This window comes from Rhinolophus hipposideros (assembly GCF_964194185.1).
Source record: "Rhinolophus hipposideros genome assembly, chromosome: 9".
NCBI classification, from domain to species: domain Eukaryota; kingdom Metazoa; phylum Chordata; class Mammalia; order Chiroptera; family Rhinolophidae; genus Rhinolophus; species Rhinolophus hipposideros.
This window is the reverse complement of record NC_138055.1, coordinates 38,704,719-38,726,635: the sequence shown is the minus strand read 5'-3', so window position 1 is coordinate 38,726,635 and position 21,917 is coordinate 38,704,719. Positions and strand designations below refer to the sequence as shown.

The window sequence follows — 21,917 nt, the reverse complement described above, 5'->3', positions numbered from 1 at the left end:
ACCTGTCTCTTTGACAAGTCTACGTCATTGGAAGAGGGGGTAGAAAGAGGAGTAGTAAGGTCCTCTGCTGTGCTAGATTTTAAAAGACATAGGGAACATTATAAGCAAATGAAATAATCTTTGACTGGATTCTGGTTTAAACAAAAGCTATTTTAAAAAACATTTTGGCGATGCAATTCAGAAAATTTGAGTGTGGAGTAGTTATTTTAGACCATATTAAGGAACTACTAAAACTTCTGCTAGCGGTACTAATTATATTGGAATTATGTAACAAAATCTTAATTTTTAGAGATAACACACTAAAATATTTAGCGTGAAATATCAGATATTAATAATTTTAAAACAAACACTTAAACCAAAACCACACACACACACACACACACACACACACGTAAGTGTATGAGCACTCAATATTTTAAATTTATCAAAATTATTAACTACTAAATTAATGTGCTGTGTGTTTATTACACTACTCTACTTCTCCATATATCTGAAATTTTTCATTATCAAAGATGAAAAACAGAATTTGGTAAAGTAGCCATTTGAAAAGTTAAACATTAACTACATCATTTTTGACAAGGGTGCCAAGATAATTCAGTGAGGAAAGAATAATCTTTTCAACAAATGTGCTGAGACAGATGACTATCCACATGCAAAAGAAAGAAACTGGAACCCTACCTTACACCATATACAAAAATTAAAAGTGGATCATACATCTAAAGGTAACACATAAAACCGTAAAACTCTTAGAAGAAAACATCAGAATAAATCTTCATGACGTGGAATTACACAATGGTTTCTTACATACGGCACCAAAAGCATAAGAGACCAAAAAATACATAAATTAGACTTCATCAAAAGTACAAGTTTTGTGCTCAAAAAGACACCATCAAAAAGTGAGATGACAACCCATGGAATGGGAGAAAAATATCTGCAAGTTATATAGCTGTTAAGGAACTGGTATCCAGGTATAAAAAACACAACTGGGGCCGGCCCGGTGGCTCAGGCGGTTAGACCTCCGTGCTCCTTACTCCAAAGGCTGCTGGTTCGATTCCCACATGGGCCAGTGGGCTCTCAACCACAAGGTTGCCAGTTCAATTCCTCGAGTCCCGCAAGGGATGGTGGGCTCCATCCCCTGCAACTAAGATTGAACACGGCACCTTGAGCTGAGCTGACGCTGAGCTCCCAGATGGCTCTCTTGGTTGGAGCCCATCCTCTCAACCACAAGGTTGCCGGTTTGGAATGGTGGGCTGCGCTCCCTGCAACTAGCAACAGCAACTGGACCTGGAGCTGAGCTGCGCCCTCCACAACTAAGACTGAAAGAACAACTTGACTTGGAAAAAAGTCCTGGAAGCACACACTGTTCCCCAATGAAGTCCTGGTCCCCTTCCCCAATAAAAATCTTTAAAAACAAAAACAAAAACATAACCAAAAAGTGAAAGCATAAATTACTCAATTAAAAAATGAGCACAGGATTTAAACAGACATGTCTCCAAAGAAGATACATAAATGGTCAATAAGCACATGGAAAGATGCTCAGCATCATCAGTTTTCAGGGAAATGCAAACTAAAGTCATAATGAGACACCACTTCATATCCACCGGAATGGCGAAAACTAAAATGACCCACAGTAACATTCACTGGTGAGGATGTGAAGAAAATGGAACCCTCAAACATTTTTGGTGAAACTTTAAAATAAAAAGTTTTACAAAGTGCAGCCACTTTGTAAAATAAAATGTTAAACATGGAGTTATGATATGACCCAGCAATTCCAATACTAAATACATACTCGACAGAACCGAAAACCTATGTCCACACAAAAACACACATGAATGTTCGTAGCAGCATTATTCATAATAGCCAAAAAGTGGAAATAACCCAAATGTCTACCAACGGATGAATGGATAAATAAAATATGGTATGTTCATAAAATGGAATATTATTTGGCAATAAAAAATGAAGAACTGATACATGCTATGAAACACTGAAAGCATTATACTGAGTATTCATATTGTATGATTCGTTTACATGAAATGTCAAAAATAGGCAAATCTACAAAGACAGAAGGTAAATTAGTACCTGACAAGAGCTTGGGGGTAGGAAGAGGGGGACAAGCGTAAGTGTCTGATAATGGGTATGGGATTTCTTTTTACGGTGATAAAAATTTCTGAAGTTAGGCAGTGGTGACAGTTGCACAAATCTCAATATACTAAACACCACTAATATACTTTAAAAGGGTGAATTGTATATGATTTATATCTCAATAAAGCTGCTATTAAAAAGAAAAAATAAGTATGTAAGAAAGCAATACACCATCAAAATGGGCAAAAGACCAAAAAAAAAGCATTTTGCTAAGAAATAAATTCTCACCTTCATTAGAATTCAAAGGCACAAATTTTAAAAACAGGATATATTTTTTACCCATCAAATTGATAGGTAATAGTAATACCTAGGTTGGTGAGGTACAGGAAAACAGGCTTTTTCACAATCTGCTGGTGTTATATTTGTTACATTTCCTGCAGAAATGTACAATATATAATAAAAAAACTTTTACAGTATATATCAAAAAACTTGAAAAGATCTATTAATACATCCTTTTACCTGACAGTTCTCCTTTGAGGAAGTTATCCTAGGTATATAATTAGGAATATATGCAATTACTAATCATTAAGGATACTTATTACATTTTTCCAATAAAAAAAACTGTTAGAAAGCCTAAAGGTCCTACAATATGGATAATTGAAATATATTATGATAGATCTATCTTATGAAATCATTTGTTTGTATCTCCCACATCAGTCTCAGAACAAGGACCACTTCTGATTGATCAACACCGCACTCCCCCATCTCAAACACTGTCTTGGCACACAACAGACCTTCGTTTATATGCTTATTCTGTGAAGCCATTAAAAATAATATTAAAAAATGTTTAGTATCATTGGGAAATTTTAAATTCACATTACTAAATGAGAAAGAACAGATAACTAATCAAATACAGTATCATCACATTAATACACACAAGGCTGACTGCACATATACTAAGTCAATAGTGGTTATTTATGAGTAGTAGAATTATAGGCAATTTTATTTTATACTTTAAAATATTTTTGTATTGTCCAAATGTTCTCTAATAAACATGTAATCAGTTTTATAATACATACAAAATGCTATTTTTAAATAAGGTATTATCATAATTCTTTTTTTGATTGTTTTAAATCTCTTACCCTTAAGGTTACTACTCGTGCTTTGGGGTTTCGAACAGATGGTCCTGACGAAACATAATCAGCTGTGTCAATTTCAATTGGAAAATGCTTCTCGCATTTCTCATCACTGTCTAGTGCAGCTGGCCACTCAGTGCAGAAATCTGAGAATTAAAAAAAATTGTCTCAATTAGTTTTCCAAGTAAATTCTTATTGTATGTTACCAGACAAAATCAAATTATTGAGATCACTCTCACGTAACATGAAATGAAAGAACAGATTCTATTCTGTACTTTATGGACATATCATCAACCTTCACCCCTTTTCTTCTTAGGTGAATCCTATTAGGAAATTTAATAACGGACATGATACGAGTAGTTCCTGTTTGATGGGGAACAGTATGTTCAGTTAGAAGGGAAGTGTGACTTGATGGGAGCTTATGATAGCTTTGCACACATACCTGCTATGGGACAGTTTCATTCCTCCTCACCAAATAAAAGCACAGTTCCTAGTGCCCAGAACATCATTGTTTTTGAAAAGGCAAGGGATAATATTAATTCACTCCCAAGTGAAGGTTACTAAAGATTAGCTGAAGGGAATGGAAAGAAGCTCTAAGAGAAAACTAAGATGTGGTCAACATTCCTTCAAAATTTGCGTTGAATAGGGCTGCAAGCTGAAACAGGTATAAAAGTCGAGGTCAACCTTAGATCCTGACAGTAACTCACGTTTCTTCTATGTGACTTCTGAGCCACTGAGGCTAAACGGAAACAGGAACAGACTTGTCCTCATATTCAGGCAAGAAGCTAGCAGAGAGGAAGTGGGATTGGGTCTGAGACCTGGGCCACAACAGGAAGTTCTAAGCACTGGGAACATGGCTCACAGCTATCAGTACACAGCTATCAGTACTGAGGGACGCCACAGGTAGGTAGCTGATTTCATTTTGCTCTATTCCTGTCAAGTTAGTGTAGTACAGAGCTCTCAGCTTTGGATGAAAACTTCTGGCAGTATCAGGTTCCCCTCAATGAAAACCTCATTCCTACCACAGCCTAATTCTAAGAAGAGCTAAAAGTATTTGGTTTCTTAGGTCAAACATATTAGACCTCATGGATCTGTGCTTTCTCCAAAAAAGCAGGACTGCAGGAGAGTCTGGTCATAATCACAGGCAGACATTGGAGCTCTTCTAGGTGAAGATCCAGGGGGTGATAAAAGATACTTGGCCAATACCGTTTGCCCCCAGCTCACAACTTTCTTCTAGCACATACTATATTTAGCTCCCACTTAGGTTTTAACATCAGTGGCAACAAAATGTCACTGTGGGTTACAGAGACTCTCCAAGATCTGGGACTAACTAAATGTTGGCAAATTAAATGTATATAGCTCACACAATTCCCTAAACACCCTGTTTAAATGTTCAACACTCAGAAACTCTGAGGGGAAAGAAGCATCTTTGCAATTAAGAATATTTTAACATTTAAATAAAATGACCAGAGCAAGATTATTGAGGTAATTTCATTCCTAACATGGATTAATTCCAGCATCCTGCCATAGAAGATACAACACTTTTATAAGAGGGACAGTTTGGGGAATTTTATGAGTTCCTGGACTTGAAATGAATCTTTTTTTAAAAACCTTTCAATAAGTCATTTCAATCACTAGATGATAATTACAGCTTTTATAGTAAATGACCTGATTACATGTTTAAAAAAATACAGCCAACTGGAAAGTACCTAAGAGACCCCTATTAGCCTTTACTCATCTGATAGGCAGAGCAATGACTAGACTTCAGAAGACCTTGGTTTTTACTTAACTTCTGCCACCGATTATTAAAATTTTGGTAAATTACCTAACTTTCCTGTGCTTCAGATTTTCCATTTGCAAGTTAGATATAAAATCTAAACTGACCTACTTTGAGAGAAAACTGAAGAAATATTTGAAAAGCCTTTGAATTATTTGGAAGATACAATCTAAATCCAGAAACTGGCAGAAGTATAAAGGCAAAATTAAGGAAGAAAGATTAAAACACTCACTTAAACAATGAAAAATATAATGCTGCTCTTCTGAATACGCTGTATGGAATGCCTTTCATTTAGACATTAGGAAGTATTTTAGAAATATCTCATTTATTTCTAGATTTCAAATGCACATTTAAAAATAATGTTAAAAAAAGGGGAAAAATGGAATTTAGAAGTGTAATGCATTTGTCAACTGGCTTTGCAAAGAATAAAAAAGTGACACATGATTTGTGCCAAATGGGCACAAATCTGTAGCAGTGATCAGTGTCAAACACCAGGCACTAATGAATACAGAAACGGATAATCTAAAGGGATAGAAAAGCGCCCTAATGTTTCAAAACAGAAGACCACATAAACAAAAGGAGATAGAAGAAATATTTTCTTCCCTTATTTCAAGAGTTAAGATACTTATTCCTACTTTTTAAGACCTCTTTGTACCTTTTTTCTTATATTTTTAAATGAAAGACCCTCCCAAAAGCGAAAATTTCATCATAATCATGTTCACTATCCTTACTTCTCCTTCAAACATAATCAGCTTCCTGGTGAAGTGTTTCTAGATTTCTTATTCTTTCCTGAAAAGCCTTAAGCATCATGAGCATTTATCCATCACCTTTAAATCAGCAGGAATTTCAGACTGCATTCAAAGGTACTAACTCTTGAATTAAACTACACATTCAATCACTCATAGCTGTGAACCTAAAACAATTCAAATTTGCTTATTCTAGATATAGTACAATTCTAGATATAGTAAAATGAGATCAGAAATAAAATTGGAATATGTACATATTACGAAAACACATAAAACCATGAACAAAACAGCTATTTTTTGCCTTTATCTCCATGCATGTGGGAAGGAAAACTAGGAACATGAGTGAAATCTGTGTTTGTATCGAGGAATCTATAGCTGTTGTTCAAAATCAATGAATCCAGAACTGGCAGTATAAACATATTCAGGTGATTACACATACATAAAATCAATATACTCTCTGGAAGTTATTACCAGCCCAAAATAATGACAAAAGACAACACTTCTAGAATGAGGGGCCAGGGTGGGAAAACAGAAGCATGAGATTACTGCCTTGCAACACCAGCTCTTCTATGATTTGATGTTACCACATGTATATCTCTCTTCAATTTTCTTTAAAATTTTAAACAATTTCTTCAAGATAACTCTTCTCTGGAAAGCACACCATTACTGATCACACTGACTATTCAGGTACTCAGCATTGCTTCTACACTATCTTCAGTTTAAATCATACTGATTTGCAATCTATTGGCAATATTCTAAAACATTTTCTTTGGTCTTTTTATGTATGTGCTTTCTATACTTCATCATTGAGTCCCTAACCTACTTCAGCAAAGATTATGATTCTATTTATTATTCATAGCACCTCATAGAGTGGTCTGCAAAAAATAAATTTGCAGATTTGACATCAGACAATTTACTGTAAACAACTTAAAAATCCTTAAAAACAGGAGAAACCAGCAATCATTCAGAATGTAAGGCTATATAGCATGTTAGAAATGAGATATTTTTTTCCATATTATTCAAATCTAATTGACATATAACACTGTGTACGTTTAAGGTGTGTATATGGATTTGATACTTAAATATTGCAATATGATTATCACCATAGCTTAGCTAACACCTGTATCACATCACATAATTACCATTTCTTTTTTGTGGTGAGAACATTTGAGATCTCCTCTATTAGCAAGTTTCAGGTATATAATACAGTATTATTAACTATAACCACCATGCTGTTCATTAGATCCCCAAAACTTACTCATCTTATAACTGGAAGATTGCACCCTTTGATCAAAATCTCCCTTTCCCCCCTACCTCCCAGCCCTTGGTAACCACCATTCTAGTCCGTTTCTGAGTTCAACTTTTTTAGACATAATATCATACAGTATTTGTCTCTCTGTCTGACTTATTTCATTTACCATACTGCCCTCAAAGTCCATCCATGCTGTTGCAAATGGCAGGATTCTCCTCTTTCTCACAGCTGAATAATATTCCATTATATATATATATACAACTTATTCTTTATCCATTCAGCTGTTGACAGGCACTTAGGTTGTTTTTGTATCTTGGTTACTTTAAATAACGCTGCAATGAATATCTCTTCAACATAGTGATTTCATTTCCTTCGGAGAAATACCCAAAAGTGAGATTGCTGGATCATCTGATAGCTCTATTTTTAATTTCTTGAGGAACCTCCATACGGTTTTCCATAGTGGCTGCACGAAGTTACCACCAACAATGCAGAGTTCCCTTTCCTCTACATCCTGGCCAACACTTGTTATTTCTTGTCTTTTTGCTGACAGCCATTCTAACATGTGTAAGGTGACAGATATCTCATGTTTTGATTTGCATTTCCCTGATGATTAGTGACGTTAAACATCTTTTCATATACTTGTTGGCCATTTGTATGTCTTCTTTGGAAAAAATGTCCACTCTACTCAGTTCATCTGCCAATTTTTAAATTGGATGACTTGGGTTTCTTTCTTTTTTTTTTTTTTTTTTGCTATTGAGTTGTATGAGTTAATTACATATTTTGGATATTAACCCCTCATCAGATATATGAGTTGTAAATATTTTCTCCCATTCCCACAGGCTGCCTTTTCATTTTGTTGATGGTTTCCTTTGCTGTGCAGAAGCTTTTTAGTTTGATGTAGTCCCACTTGTTTATTTTTGCTTTTGCCTTTGCTTTGTGTGTCAAATCCAAAAAATCATTACCAAGACCAGTGTCAAGGAGATTTTTCTCTACGTTTTCTGCTAGGAGTTCAGTTTCAGGTGATACAATCAAGTCTTTAATTCACTTTGAGTTGACTTTTGTGTTAGGTTTAAGATAGCGGCCCAGTTTCATTCTTTTGGTCGTCCAATATTCCCAATATTATTTACTGAAGAGACCATCCCTTCCCCATTGTATATTCTTGGCTTCTTTGTCATAAATTAATTGACCGTATATGTGTGGGTTTATTTCTGAGCTCTTTACTCTGTTCCATTGATCTATGGGTGTTTTTTATGTCAATGCCATACTGTTTTGATTACTATAGCTTTGTCATATAATTTGAAATCAGGAAGTTGATGCCTCCAGCTTCGTTCTTCTTAAGATTGCTTTGGCTATTCAGGGTCTTTTCTAGTTCCATACAAATTTTAGGATTGTTTTTTTTCTATTTCTGTAAAAAAATGCCATTGGCATTTTGATAGGGATTGCAGGGAATCTATAGGGGGCTTTGGGTAGTATGGACACTATCAATATTAATTCTTCTAAGACATGAACAGAGAATATTTTTCTACTTACATCTTCATTTTCTTTCATCAACTTTTTATTGAGTTTTCAATGTTTAGATCTTTCACCAGCTTGATTAAATTTATCCCTAAGTATTTTATTCTTTTTGATGCAACTGTAAATGAGATTGCTTTCTTACTTTATCTTTCTGAAAGTTCATTTTAAGTATATAGGAACACAACTGATTTTGTATATTGAGTGTGTATCCTGCAAATTTACTGAATTTGTTTATTAGTTCTAACAATTTTTTGGTAAAGTCTTTAGGGTTTTCTATGTATAATATCATGTCATCTGCAAATAGGAGACAATTTTACTTCTTTTCTGATTTGGATGGTTTTTATTTCTTTTTCTTGCCTAACTTCTGGCTAGGAACCAGTACTATGTTCAGTAAAAGTGACTTGTCCTGATCTTAGAAAAAAAAGGTTTCTAAAAAGGTTTCTAAAAAAAGGTATGACTAGTATCATACCATGTGTATGATACTAGTCATGGTTTTATCATATATGGCCTTTATTATGTTGAGGTATGTTCACTCTGTACAGTTTGTTGTACTGTACATGTTTTCATGAAAGAAAGTTGAATTTTGTCAAATGCTTTTTCTGCATCTACTGAAATACTCATATGATTTTTAGCCTTCATTTTGTTAATATGGTGTATTACAATGATTAGCAGATGTTGAAAGATGTACTATTGAATTTGGTGCATTAATATTTTGTTGAGGATTTCTGCATCTATGTTCATCAGGGACACTGGCTTCTAATTTTCTTTTCTTGTAGTGTCCTTGTCTGGCTTTGGTATCAGAGTAATGCTGGCCTTGTAAAGTGAGCTTGGAAGTGTTCCCTCCTCTTCATTTTTAGGACGAGTTTGAGAAGAACTGCTATTCTTCCTTAAATGTTTAATAGAATTTACCAGTGAAGCCATCAGATACTAGACTTTTCTTTGTCAGGTTTTTGATTTCTCAATCTCCTTACTAGTAATTAGTCTGTTCAGATTTTCTATTTCTTCATGATTCACTCTTGGTAGACTGTATGTTTCTAGGAATGCATACATTTCTTCTAAGTTTTCCAATTTCTTGGCATATGATTTTTCACAGTAGTCTCTTATGACCCTCTGTATTCCTGTGGCAGTAACTGTACTGTCTCCACTTTCATTTATATCTGTATTTATTTGAGTTTTCTCTTTTCTTTTTGGTAAGTCCAAATAAATGTTTGCGTATTTTGTTTACCTTTTTAAAAAAACAGCTCTTAGTTTCATTGATCTTTAGTATTGCCTTTTTAAAAAATTACTTTTTTCAATTATAGTTGACATTCAATACTATTTTACATTAGTTTCAGGTATATAGCATAGTAGTTGGACATTTATATAATTTATGCAGTGACCCCCCAATTAGTCTAGTACCCATCTGGAACTATACAGTTATTGCAGTATTACTGACTATATTCTCTATGCTGTACTTTACATCCCCATGACTATTTTGTAACAACCAATTTATATTATTTTTTTTTAATTTTTTTATTGGGGAATACTGGGAAACTTTTTCTAGGACCCATCAGCTCCTAGTTAAGTCGTTTTCAATCTAGTTGTGGAGGGCGCAGCTCACTGGCCCATACGGGAATTGAACCAGCAACCTTGGTGTTATGACCACTGTACTCTAACCAACTGAGCCAACCGGCAGCCCCCCAATTTATATTTCTCAACCCTTTCAACTTTTTCATCCAGTTCCCCAGACCCTCTTCCCTGGCAACTATGCTTGTTCTCTGTGTGAGTCTGTTTCTGTTTTGTTCATTCATTTATTCTGTTCTTTAGATTCCACATGTTAAGTGAGAGCATATGATATTTGTCTTTCTCAGTCTGACTTATTTCATTTAATATAATGTCCTCTTGGTCTGTCCATGTTGTCGCAAATGGTAAGATTTCATTCTTTTTTATGGCTGAGTAATATTCTATTGAATGTAGGTACCACAACTTCCTGAACCAACTGTCTATTAATGGGCACTTGGGTTGCTTCCATATCTTGGCTATGGTTGATATTGCTGCAATGAACATAGGGATGCATATACCTTTTTGAATTAGTGTTTTGGATTTCTATGGATAAAAACCCAGGAGTGGAATTACTGGATTGTGAGGTAATCCTACTTTTACTTTTGGGGGGAACCTCCAAACCATGTTCTATAGAGGCTGCACCAATTTGCAATCCCACCAACAGTGCAGATGGGATTTCTGCATCTATGCCAACACTTGCTATTTGTTGATTTATTAATGACAGTCATTCTGACAGGAGGGAGGTGATATCTCATTGTGATTTTAACTTCCATTTCTCTGATTAGTGACATGAGCATCTTTTCTATTGACCATCTGCACATCTTCTTTGGAGAAATAACTATTGAGGTCCTCTGTCCATTTTTTAATTGGATTTTTTTTTTGGTATTGAGTCTATTGTCTTTTTAGTCTCTTTTTCATTTATTTCCACTCTGATCTTTGTTATTTCCTTCCTTCTACTAATTTACTAACTTTGGTCTTAGTTTGCTTTTCTTTTTCTTGTTCCTTGAGGTGTGAAGTTAGGCTATTGGAGATCTTTCTTGTTTCCTAATGCATTTATCACTATGAACTTCCCTCTTAGATCTGCTTTTACTGGATTCCATAAATTATGGTATATTTTCATTTTCAGTTGTCTCAAGATTATTTTTTTCTCTTTTGATTTCTTCTTTGACCCATTGGTTGTTCAGGGGCACATTACTTGATTAAATATTCTGAATTTTCCACTTATGTTCTTGTAATTGATTTCTAGTTTCATACCATAGTGATCAGAGAAGATGCTTGATATGATTTCAATCTTAAATTTATTATGACTTGTTTTGTGACCTAACATATAATATATTCTGGAGAGTTTTCCATGAGTGCTTGAAACGACTGTGTCTTGTGCTACTGTTGGATGGAATGTTCCATAAATAGATAGTAAGTCCATTTGGTCTAACGTGCACTTTAAGTCCAGTGTTTGCTTATTTTCTTATGTCTAGACGTTATATCCATTGTTGAAAAAGGGCTAGTGAAGTCCCCTACTATTATTACATCACCGTCTATTTCTCCTGTCAGTTCTGTTAACATTGCAATATATACATTTAGGTGCCCCTATGTTGCGTACATATTTACAAATGTTATATCCTCTTCATATATCGTCCCCATTATCATCAGAAATGAGATTCTTAAAGTTCAACATAATATTAAGTTTATGTAACAAAATAGCCACTTACCTCTAAGAGCTTCACAGTGCCTTTTAATTGCTACAGGTGTCAAATGCAGAAAATTGGGGACCTAAAGCAGCAAAATTTAAAGGATAAATTAGACAAATGTCTTAAAAACATGTAAAAGACAATTTTCTCATAAAATTAAATCAAGGCTCAACAAACCTTATCATAAATAAAATCAGGCAATTTTTACAATGTTAATTTTATGTGACAGGTGTTATGAATTCCTTGCAATATATATTTCGTACCAAGTACCTTAAGGTGACAATGATGATGTTGGAAAAAAATAAACGTCATCTTTATAGTATTCTTCCTGCCATGAATCTACAGGTATATGTATTTCCCTTATAAAAACTGAAAGCACTTAAAGACACAGACCATTGTTTAATTTTCCTAATTCCCCTGAAATACATAGCACAGTGATACTTTTTCCACTTGGTACTTAGTAGACATTCACCATTGAATGAATATGCAAAAATAGCATATCTTAACTGACAGTTTAATGAAGTTGGGAATACATTTATGATGACACATTAAAAGGCTGCCTAATCATTCATGGGCAAATGGAAGTTTAGGAAAGGTCTGAGATTTGATACCTCAAATAATTAACATTTACTCACATATTTCTTAAATAATATTAAGCATCTGAAGAGAAAATTTAGTTAAAATAGACTCGTTCTGAAGGAAAATTGGAACAAGTAGACAGTTACTACAAACGCTGTACTGGTCTTAAATGTTGGACAAAAAGAGTTTATTTTAATCAAGAGAAAATAGGCACTGAAAATTAGAATTATGGGGTGGGTGGCTTAATTTTTCCATACTTTTATTTTGAAACAAGACATAATCTTAAAATCATAAAAGAAAAAAATAATAGCTAATGGTTATATAACATTTATATAGGCACTGTCCTATATACTTTGCATGTATTAGCTTATCCAACGACATTCACTAGGAATGAACAGACCACATCATTGGACTAAAAATATAGGTGATTCTTAAAAGGGGTGGCGTGCATTAAATGTTTAGATTTTTGTGTCTATTAAAATACCATTCACCACCCATTAGTATTATTACAAATATATTGCTACTCTCTCTCACACAGTGATATTTTCCAAAAATGTTTTCTTTAAAATAAGTTCACTTCTCTTTCATTTGGAAAACAATTACCTAGTTTCCTCAATGTTTTCTTATTTCTCTTGAAATGTTCCCATTTCCAAATTTCATTTACCTTATTCTCCGGAGGCATACAACCTCTTCTCCATGTTACCATCTCATTTTTTACCATCACCTTTCAGCAAATTTTTCTGTTTTTCAGGAAGACTCTCATTTAATGGAAAATATAGTTCATTGATAATTCTGTTGTATGTAAAAGGAAACCATCTAAGATATGCATTCCCAGGCTAAGCATATTTATATTTTCTTTAAAAACCTATAGTTCATAAATCATTATAGCTGCTACCAAGTGAGGCATTTAATATGACGTATTTTGCTTCGAGAAATAAAGAAGTTTAAGGACAATAACAATAATATTAAATAATGTTCTACCTTTCTGGACAGAAAATTTTTAAATCTCTCTTTTTCAAGTGGAACCTTCATCTCCCCCTAATTCTGAATCTCAGATGAGATTATTTCATTTTTCTTAGTCCCATTTGAAAGATACAATACAGAAAAGATAGAAAAGAAAAAGCCAAAAGGAAAGCCATAGGACCAATTAATTACATTCTAAAATGCCTGATTCTTTTATTTTTCTTTACTATCGATAATCAAAATATGACATCCATTATTCCCTGGGAAAAAAATTAAATTAAAATACAGTAAGCTGGTATATATTCAACCTTGAAGTAGAAGGTGGGCAGAGGTAAGAGTAGGAGGAGAATCACCATTTATTTCGATTTAAGTCTTAGCCAATGAACCAACAACTTATCTTACCTTTAAAAGTTCTAGATTTCCCTCCTTCGCCATGGGCACACCTTTCTTTACTGGATAACCCATTCGAACAGGAAGAGGTACTGCCGAGGGTTTAAATGGCGCTGCAACAGGGTAAACACTAGGCCAGTCCTGGTCAACAGCCATTTTCTCTGTCCTAGGAGGCAGTGCCTAAGAAACGTGAAATAGTTTAACATTTTAAATATGAACATATTTTTTTAATTTTAAAGCAAAAGAAAACTGCGTTTAAGAGAAATACTAGCAAAACTGCAACCTATGTAAAAATCTGACCTCCCACAAAGCTACTGCTGGTCGAATGAAAACACGTTAAACCTACCTAAATATTTCTGCACTGTTTCTTCAATCCCTCTGGCAAGGATTCCTTTAGTAGCACATTTCCTTCACTAAAAATGCCTGTATCTTATTTATTTACTCAGACTTTTAGTAAACTTTTTACATTTTGTTTATAAAGGAGTAACAATATATTATGAAATAAGTTTTAAAATTTCTTTGATGGAAGTCAGTACATGAGGTGACAATGAGAATTTGGAAATAAAGGAAGTAAGAAATAAGGAAAATAAAGAATAAGAACTTAAATAAGTAGAGTTAAACTAATTGAATAAATACATAACGAGAAATTATGTATCCCCAAGGCCCAAGGATAGCTACATGATAGCTTAGTCAATTACATTAACATACGTGTGTGTGTGTGTGTGTGTGTGTGTTTTACTATATTCAATAGAAGGATGGCCAGTATACAAAAGCATGTTTAAGGAGGTAAAATTCAGTAACACCCATCTAAGCAATATCAAAACCAGTGTAGTGTACATACTGAAGCAGTAAAATTCCTACGAAAATGACTATTCTGGACTATTATAATTTGATACCATTTAACTTCCAAGTAATGTGCCTTTGTTCTGACTCCATGTTCTCCAAGGGACTTTATAATTTGGATTCCTCCACAGACATACCCACAGGGTGAGACCAAATTGGTTAGATTAATGCATACATTCCAGGTTCCTGACTTAAAAGCATCATGGAAAATAATTCTATATTCTGGTTGTACTGTTTCCTGGGATTATGTCAGTGAGTCCACCTCTCAAAGATGATCCATTCTCAGGGTTCTGACAAAGACGCAGTCAAAGACTAGAATCAAGACTGTGGGAGCCATCAAGTAAACATCCCCTGTGAATCCTTCTTCTCATTGTGAGGTACCCTTCTGCCTCATTGTGATTATCTGCCTCACTTTAGAACTTCAGAAACCATTAAAATAGTATATTATGTTAGAGTACATTAATTGTTTACCTTTCTTCTCAGTGGTCTGTCAGATCTGGGTGCTTTTTCTGTTGTGCCTAAAAGACAACACAATAGTTATAGAGAATTTTATAACAGAGTTAATTGTTCAGCACTGATCATGATCCTATAATTTGAACACAATTTAAGGTATTCAATAACAAAAATATAAAACAATAATCCATCATCTGTAAGCTCAGGAAATAAAACCATTTTAATGAAATGAAAAGTCAGAAATAGTTACAATAATTCCAGTTATTTAAATATAAGATGAACTCATCATCTAAAGAAATACTTTCAAAAAATTTTAAGGTTCATAGTCAAATAAACTCACTTTTCCAAGTTAAAATATCTAGTTAGAAATAAACATTTTGTGTTTAAAGATAAATGGTTTGAAATGTCCTAATTATAAACATATTTGCTCATACTGGAATCATTCTATTCTATAAAAGAAAAAAACACTTGAATTTTTCCTTCTCTATTGTATATTACAACTGCCAATGCTATACCACCAGTAACAAAAGTCAAGAGCCATTCCTAGTAAGTCACATAACTGTATAAGAGAGCAGATTACTTATATACAGTATATACCTTTGAAAATATTATCATATGCCTCTCTTAATAAATGTCTGGCTATATACTAAAATGATAATAACAACTATATTTATTGAGCACTTTCACATGCTAAGTACTGTGCTAAATGCTGTTCGTTACTTCATTTAATCTTACTTTTCACAAAAACTGTACATATTATTGCCATCCTTATTTAGAGGTCATTTATACCCAAGAAAACTAAGGACTAAAAAGTAGTGACATTAGCGTAGCTCGAAGATTCTTCACACGCTGATCCTGACATCACATTCTTCACATCTTTAGCTTCATCTCCCTTCACAAGGACCCACAACTACACTGAACTTCCGGTACCAGGCCTTTTAGTCTTTCTGAGCTTTCTGTTCTCTGCCTGGAACATGCTTCCCTTCCATCTTTCTGACTTCCATCCCTTCCTCCCTCCCCATCTCATTTCTTCATCAGATAAATTTTTATTCATCCCTCAGTAGTAATTCCTTTATTCATTCAAAATTTATTTGAATAATATTGTGTACCAGAAACTAGGAAGGCAGCAATGCACAAGAGAAACACAGTCCTTGCTCTCACACAACATAAAGTCTGTGAAGTAAGACGACTATTTAACAAGTAATTTAAATAAACAATAAATATTAATGGCACAGATAGTATGGGACTGAACCAGTCAATAAGATGGGGGAAATCTCCCTGAAGAAGATGACTTTAAGCTAAAACCTTACAGATAAGCAGGAGGCAGCCCTAGAACAGGCAAGTAAGAAAAGTGTTCTCGAGAGAGAGAAGACAGAAAATCAAAGTAAAGTTCAGTATGGCTGAAATTTAGGAGTACAACAGAGAGAGCACTGAGAAAGCAGTTGGAGATATTTAAATAGGCATCTCACCTATAACACATCATTGGCAGAGCTCTTGATTTTCTTCCTCTAGTCTTCCCAATCCTTGAAAATGGTATTGCCATTCATCCAATTACTCAGGACAAAAATCTAACATGCTTCCTTGAGACTTTTCCTCAAGCCCCATATCAGTAAGTCCTGTTAGCTTTACCTTCAAAATATATCTTTAATCCAATCACACCACTTTATCCACTATTACCTCAATCCAAATCAGCATCTTCTCTCTGGGACTACTACAAGAGCTTCCAAACTGGTCTCCTTGCTTCCAGTCTTACCCTCCTACAGTTAGTTCTCCACACAGCATCTAGTGATCTTTCAAAAGTGTAAATCACATTATATCACTTCCCCGTTCAGTCTTCCAATGTGATCCCAAATTTATAATAAATGCAACCCAAATGCCTATAAGCCTTTACAGATCAGGCCATTTCTCATCTTTCTGACATCTTATACTACCACTGTCTTCTTTGTTCACTTAACTCCAGCCACATAGGCCTTTTTTCTCTTCCTTGATCACAGCCCTAAACTTATTCTCAGTTCTGGGCCTTTGCACCTGCAGTTCCCTGTGCCAACAATGCTCTTCCCCCAGGTCTCAGCATGGTTCTGGACTCTGCTCAAACGTCAATTCCTAAAGGAGGCCTTTCCGGACTACCCATCTCATCCTACCCTATAGCCACTCTGCCTCTAATCCACCACTCTCAACACCCTATTTTATTTTTCTTTATAGCACTAATCACCACCTGACATTGAACTAAGAGTGTTTACCTGTTTATCGTCTCACATCCCCCAAAGTGTGTGAACTTCACGAGGTGAAGGACTTGTGCTGTATCCTAGCACACAGGAGTTAAGTATTTGTCGAATGAATAAATGAATGAAAAATGAAAGCGACAAGTGTTAAGAAGATGAAGAGCCACCATGATGCATTACAGAATCTATCATTTATCTTAAAGCAATGAGACACCATTTGTAGACTGTAAACAAGGGAGTGATACGATTTGCTTTTTGAACGCTTCACTCCGGCTGTTGTGAGAATTCAATGTAGAAGAGCAAGAGAGGAAATAAGGTCCAGTAAAGGAACCGCTGTAGAAGTGAGACATGGTGGCCTAGCCTGGGCTGTCGGAACTTATTCAATAGTGTCTGGGGATTTTGTTGGGTGTCCGATGGACATGTGTCCTGTTTGGGAGACCACCTCAGGGATGCTGTGGAGGCCTGGTCATGGCATTGTACACCAGAGGCTGGACATTAATGAAGGCCAACTATAATTTTATGTGTGTAATGTGATGGCTCGGTGTGAGGTCGGGGTGGTGGTGGATGGGGGGAGGGGGGTTCACGGTGTGAGGGATGTAAAAATAAAATAAAATAAAAATAAAAAATAAATAAAAAAATAAACAATTCATACGTTTTAAAAAATAATAATAATAATAGAGAGATTATGGCAGGTACCACGGACAGTACCTGGCGAATGGCTGGACGTGCCCCCTCCCTAACTGAGCCTTTCCCGACTCTCGCGGGCTCCTCCAGGCTCCCGTTACCCCATTCGCGCTTCCCCGACAGCACCGCACGCCGCGTAGTCTGCGTTAACAAATGTCTTCTTCACTAGACTCTTCGAAGGCAAGCACGGTACCAGGCATCCCTACAACCTCTCGAGGGAAGGTCACCTCAATACGAACGCCTGTGTGGATGAAGGTCATCCCATGGGGTAGCGTGGCCACGCCCGGAATCCAGCGCTGCACTTTGTTCTAGGACAGCTGCACGCTTCTCGTAACGTTCGAGGCAATGTGTGGCTCGACACTGCCGAAGAAACCTTACCAGTGACTAGACAGAGACCCCGTGTCAGCGGCCGGTGGGCGGAGCGCCAAACAGCGCGGGCCACGGCGGAGGGAGGGAAGCCAGCGCGTGGCGCCCGTCAGGCCCAGAAACGGAAATCAGAGGCTGGAAATGGGGCGACACGCGCGCAGAGGACGGACCCACATCCACGCCTGTTCCGACTGGGCCAGCAACAGGAGGGTGGAGGACGCACCGGCCTCCCCCGGGCGACGCTGGCTCCCCCACCGTGGTGGCCATAATGGGTCCGATATTCCGCCCTCTCACCTCCCCAAAGCCCGGAGGCGACACGGCAGACACTCACGCGGGCCTGGTCTCTGGGTAAGAGTGGCTGGAGACACGGCAGTGGAGAAGGCACGCAGGGTCCTGGCCCCCGGCGGCAGGGTGACCCACGCGGGGAACGCGGCGGCCGCCATGGCTGCGACGACGGCAAGCCGGGGAGGCCAAGCGCCGTCCGCGTCGCGGGGCCGGGCTGAGGCCGCCAGCGCGCATGCTCGCGCCGCCTTGCCCCGCCCCTAGGATGTAGAAACAGGATTCACGTGGGCCTGCGAAGTCCGGTCCCGAGTCAAAAGTTCACGCCCCCAGAACAGAAAAAAAGTAATGAAAAGCAAACAAAAACAATTCTTTTTTTTTAATCGACGTAGTCGGTCCAAGGACACTTGCAAATAATGAACATAAGGGTTGGGGACAATGTGGCTCACAGAGGGCACGTGTGGTCTGGGTGGGACCTGCTTGGCCTGGAGTCAGGCAGTTGACCCTAGGGCCCTGCTCTTTAGCAATTGCTGCTTTTCTACACTTCCTTGGATTAAAGAGAGTATTCAGCTAGTGCACATGATATGCTCCAAAGCTAGAGGAAGTATCCAATAGTAGTTAAAAAGGATGGCCACTTGAGCCAGATTACTTGAGTTTAAAACTTGGCTTGTTTTTATATGAAAACCATATTGCCCACCACCCTTGCCCTTTCTCCCCTTCATCTAAGCCAAGTCTTTTACTTCTCAACTAGGCTTTATTTTCTGTTTTCCTTGACTCTTCTCTATCCTGTATCCCCTCCCCGGTCTGAATGACATGCCCCTAAGGGCTCCAATAATATCCTGAGCTTACTCCATATGAGGCAGTGTGGATTATCAAGTGGGTGGGGGCTGGAGCCAAATTCCCTGGGTTTGAGCCATGTTACTACTTCTCCTGACCTTCTGCACTTAATTTCATTATCACTTCACTTTCCCTTTATGTAAAATAAAGCTAGTAATATAACTTAACTGGTTTTCTGGAAGACGAAATCAGATTGTGTAGGTCAAGTGCTCAAAACAGTATCTGGCCCACAGTAAATAAGACAATTTTTGGCTGTTATTCTTACACAGTAATTCCTGTTACCTTGTCTCTTCCCTATATTATACTAAAAATTCCTTAAAGGCAGAAGTATTGCCTGTTCACCCTTGAATTCTGAGCATCTGATACATAGCTGGGTTTTATATTTACTGAATTTTCTTATTCGTGTCCTTCCACTGCTTAAATAAATCTTTCCACTGCCTTCAGTTTGGTCTCAATTTGTTACAATGACCTCAAGGACCAAGACACTAGACTTTCTCTGAACATGTCATTTGTTTTCATATGACAATGTTAACTTTTTTTTTCCTTCAAATTATATTTCCTTTATAAAGCTAGTTATGAAGTAGTAAAACAAAATTGTTTTCATTCCTTTGGACAATAAACTTAAAGTTTCCTTGCAGATTTTACCATTAAAAAAAAAAAAAAAAACTTGGCTTGGCCACTTCTAGGCTGTGTAAGTCTAATGCAGTTAACATAGACAAACTTCTGGGGACAATATTGGTGCAGAGTGAACACCCTGTGTACATAGACTGTAACTGTTTTCAATGATTTGTTTAGCTCTTGTGTAGATCAGGTAAGAATTACAAAAAGAACTTATTAGGACCTACAAAATAATGGTCATTCTTTAATGAGCTCTCTTATTTTCTACCCTAGGATGAATTAACATACATACAACCCTTAGTAAAATCCTCTATTTTTTCAACCAGTATGTATAATATTAATCAATGTACAAAATTATAATCACAGGAACAACTGGGAACAAACACAACTGACTTGATAAGCATGTAACCAGCAGAGCAGAACTGCAGGTGTCCCCTCCCCATCCCCTAGAGGAGTGAGAGATTCCAGTCCAGGGTTCCAGTGCTGGGGAGAGAAGTACCCATAATTTGGGGCTATGAAAACCAGCAGAGATTGTGACTGAGTGAGACTGAGTGCGTTACACTCGTGGGCACTCCTCTTGGAGAGACCGCGCGTGGACTTACCCACCAACAGAATCACTCACTCTGAGCTCCAGCGCTTGGGCAGCAGCTGGAAAGGCGGCAGGGACAAATGGTGGGGAATTGAGTTGTGTGGCTTGTGTATTTTACTTGTGAGCATTCAATGTGCCAAGGGCATCCATCAGTAAGTGAGATGAATAAATGGCATTATAGGGAAACACATTTATAATAATCACCATTCTCATCTTTTCTGTCCTGTTACCATCCAATATTGTTCCAAAGCAGAAGTATGGTGTATTGGTTTTCTAAGGCTGTTGTAAAGTACCACAAACTGGGTGACTTGGAACAACAGGAATTTATTTTCTCACAGTTCTAGAGGATAGAAGTCTAAAACCCAGGTGTTGGCAGTGGTTCCTTCTGGAAGTTCTGAGGGAAGAATCTGTTTATGACTCTCCTAGTTTCTGATGGTTGTTTGCAATCCACAGCATTCCTCAGTTTGTAGACACATCATTCCAATCTCTGCCTCCATCTTCACACGGTCTTCTCCCTTCCTCTATTTTTAATATTAAAAGGATGGCCTTTTAGTCAGATGAGTATGGGGTTTGAATCCAGGCTCTGTTTCTTTGTGATCTTAGGCAAGTCTACTTAATACCTCTGAGCTTCAATTTCAAGGAAAATAGGAACAACAACGTCTTACTCAGGACCATAGAGAATGAGTTATATTTCAGAAGGTGTAATATAAATGGTGGCCATTGGAATTAAGCTCAGAATCAATAAAACAGCCACTTTTTCTTTCTTGAGTTTGTATACCAGGGGTGCCAAAAAAATATAAACACGTAACTTGTATTCATCTTTTGTTATTGGTATATTAATATATCAAGTATTACAATTTTAATAGTTTTTTTCCTTACTTAAAATGTGTATGCATTTTTTTGGCACCCTCTGTATTTTAGTACGATAAAATTGCAAGGCTTATACCATAGAAATTTTGGGATAAGAGGTCTGAAATCTTACAGATTTAGTTATATTCAGAGAATTTTCAATTTCTGAGCAAGATATTAAGAGACTTAGGTCCTCTGTCTACCTTCCTATTCTTTCTGTCTTTTGTTTTATTCTCTCCCTAAGAATAAAATGGATAGATATGACAAGAATTAGAGTAGACAGAGAAATACTTCTTATTGTTTTCCCAGGCATCAAGTACAATAAAGTTCATTCTATATTAAAAACTGATTTGTAATGCTATCAACAGGCAATATGTTTCATGCAGTGTAAAGCATGTATTATCATATACATAGGAGTCACTAAAAATTACATAATTTTTCAATTGGAAAGGATCTTACAGTACAATCACTCATGATAAAAATCTTTTCTTCAGGCTTCATGACCAA

At 36.5% G+C, this 21,917-nt stretch overlaps 1 protein-coding gene across 7 annotated transcripts in view; it reads right to left on the bottom strand.

Moving 5' to 3' along the window:
• Nucleotides 1-18,784, bottom strand: part of MRPS35 (mitochondrial ribosomal protein S35) — a 39,720-nt gene extending 20,936 nt beyond the window's left edge. For 2 of the 7 annotated variants that reach the window (XM_081061267.1, XM_081061268.1), the window contains exons 1-5: nucleotides 18,570-18,784; nucleotides 14,985-15,031; nucleotides 13,683-13,850; nucleotides 11,760-11,820; nucleotides 3,225-3,364 (exon numbers count right to left, since the gene is read on the bottom strand). In XM_081061267.1, coding sequence (XP_080917393.1) covers nucleotides 3,225-3,364; nucleotides 11,760-11,820; nucleotides 13,683-13,850; nucleotides 14,985-15,031; nucleotides 18,570-18,681 — 528 coding nt within the window. In that variant the 5' untranslated portion in view covers nucleotides 18,682-18,784. Of the gene's footprint in view, nucleotides 1-3,224; nucleotides 3,365-11,759; nucleotides 11,821-13,682; nucleotides 13,851-14,984; nucleotides 15,032-16,435; nucleotides 16,785-17,206; nucleotides 17,272-17,896; nucleotides 18,432-18,532 lie in introns of those variants that run through there. The other 5 variants (XM_081061272.1, XM_081061273.1, XM_081061269.1 and 2 more) reach the window with 5 other exon arrangements.
• Nucleotides 18,785-21,917: the final 3,133 nt, after the last annotated feature.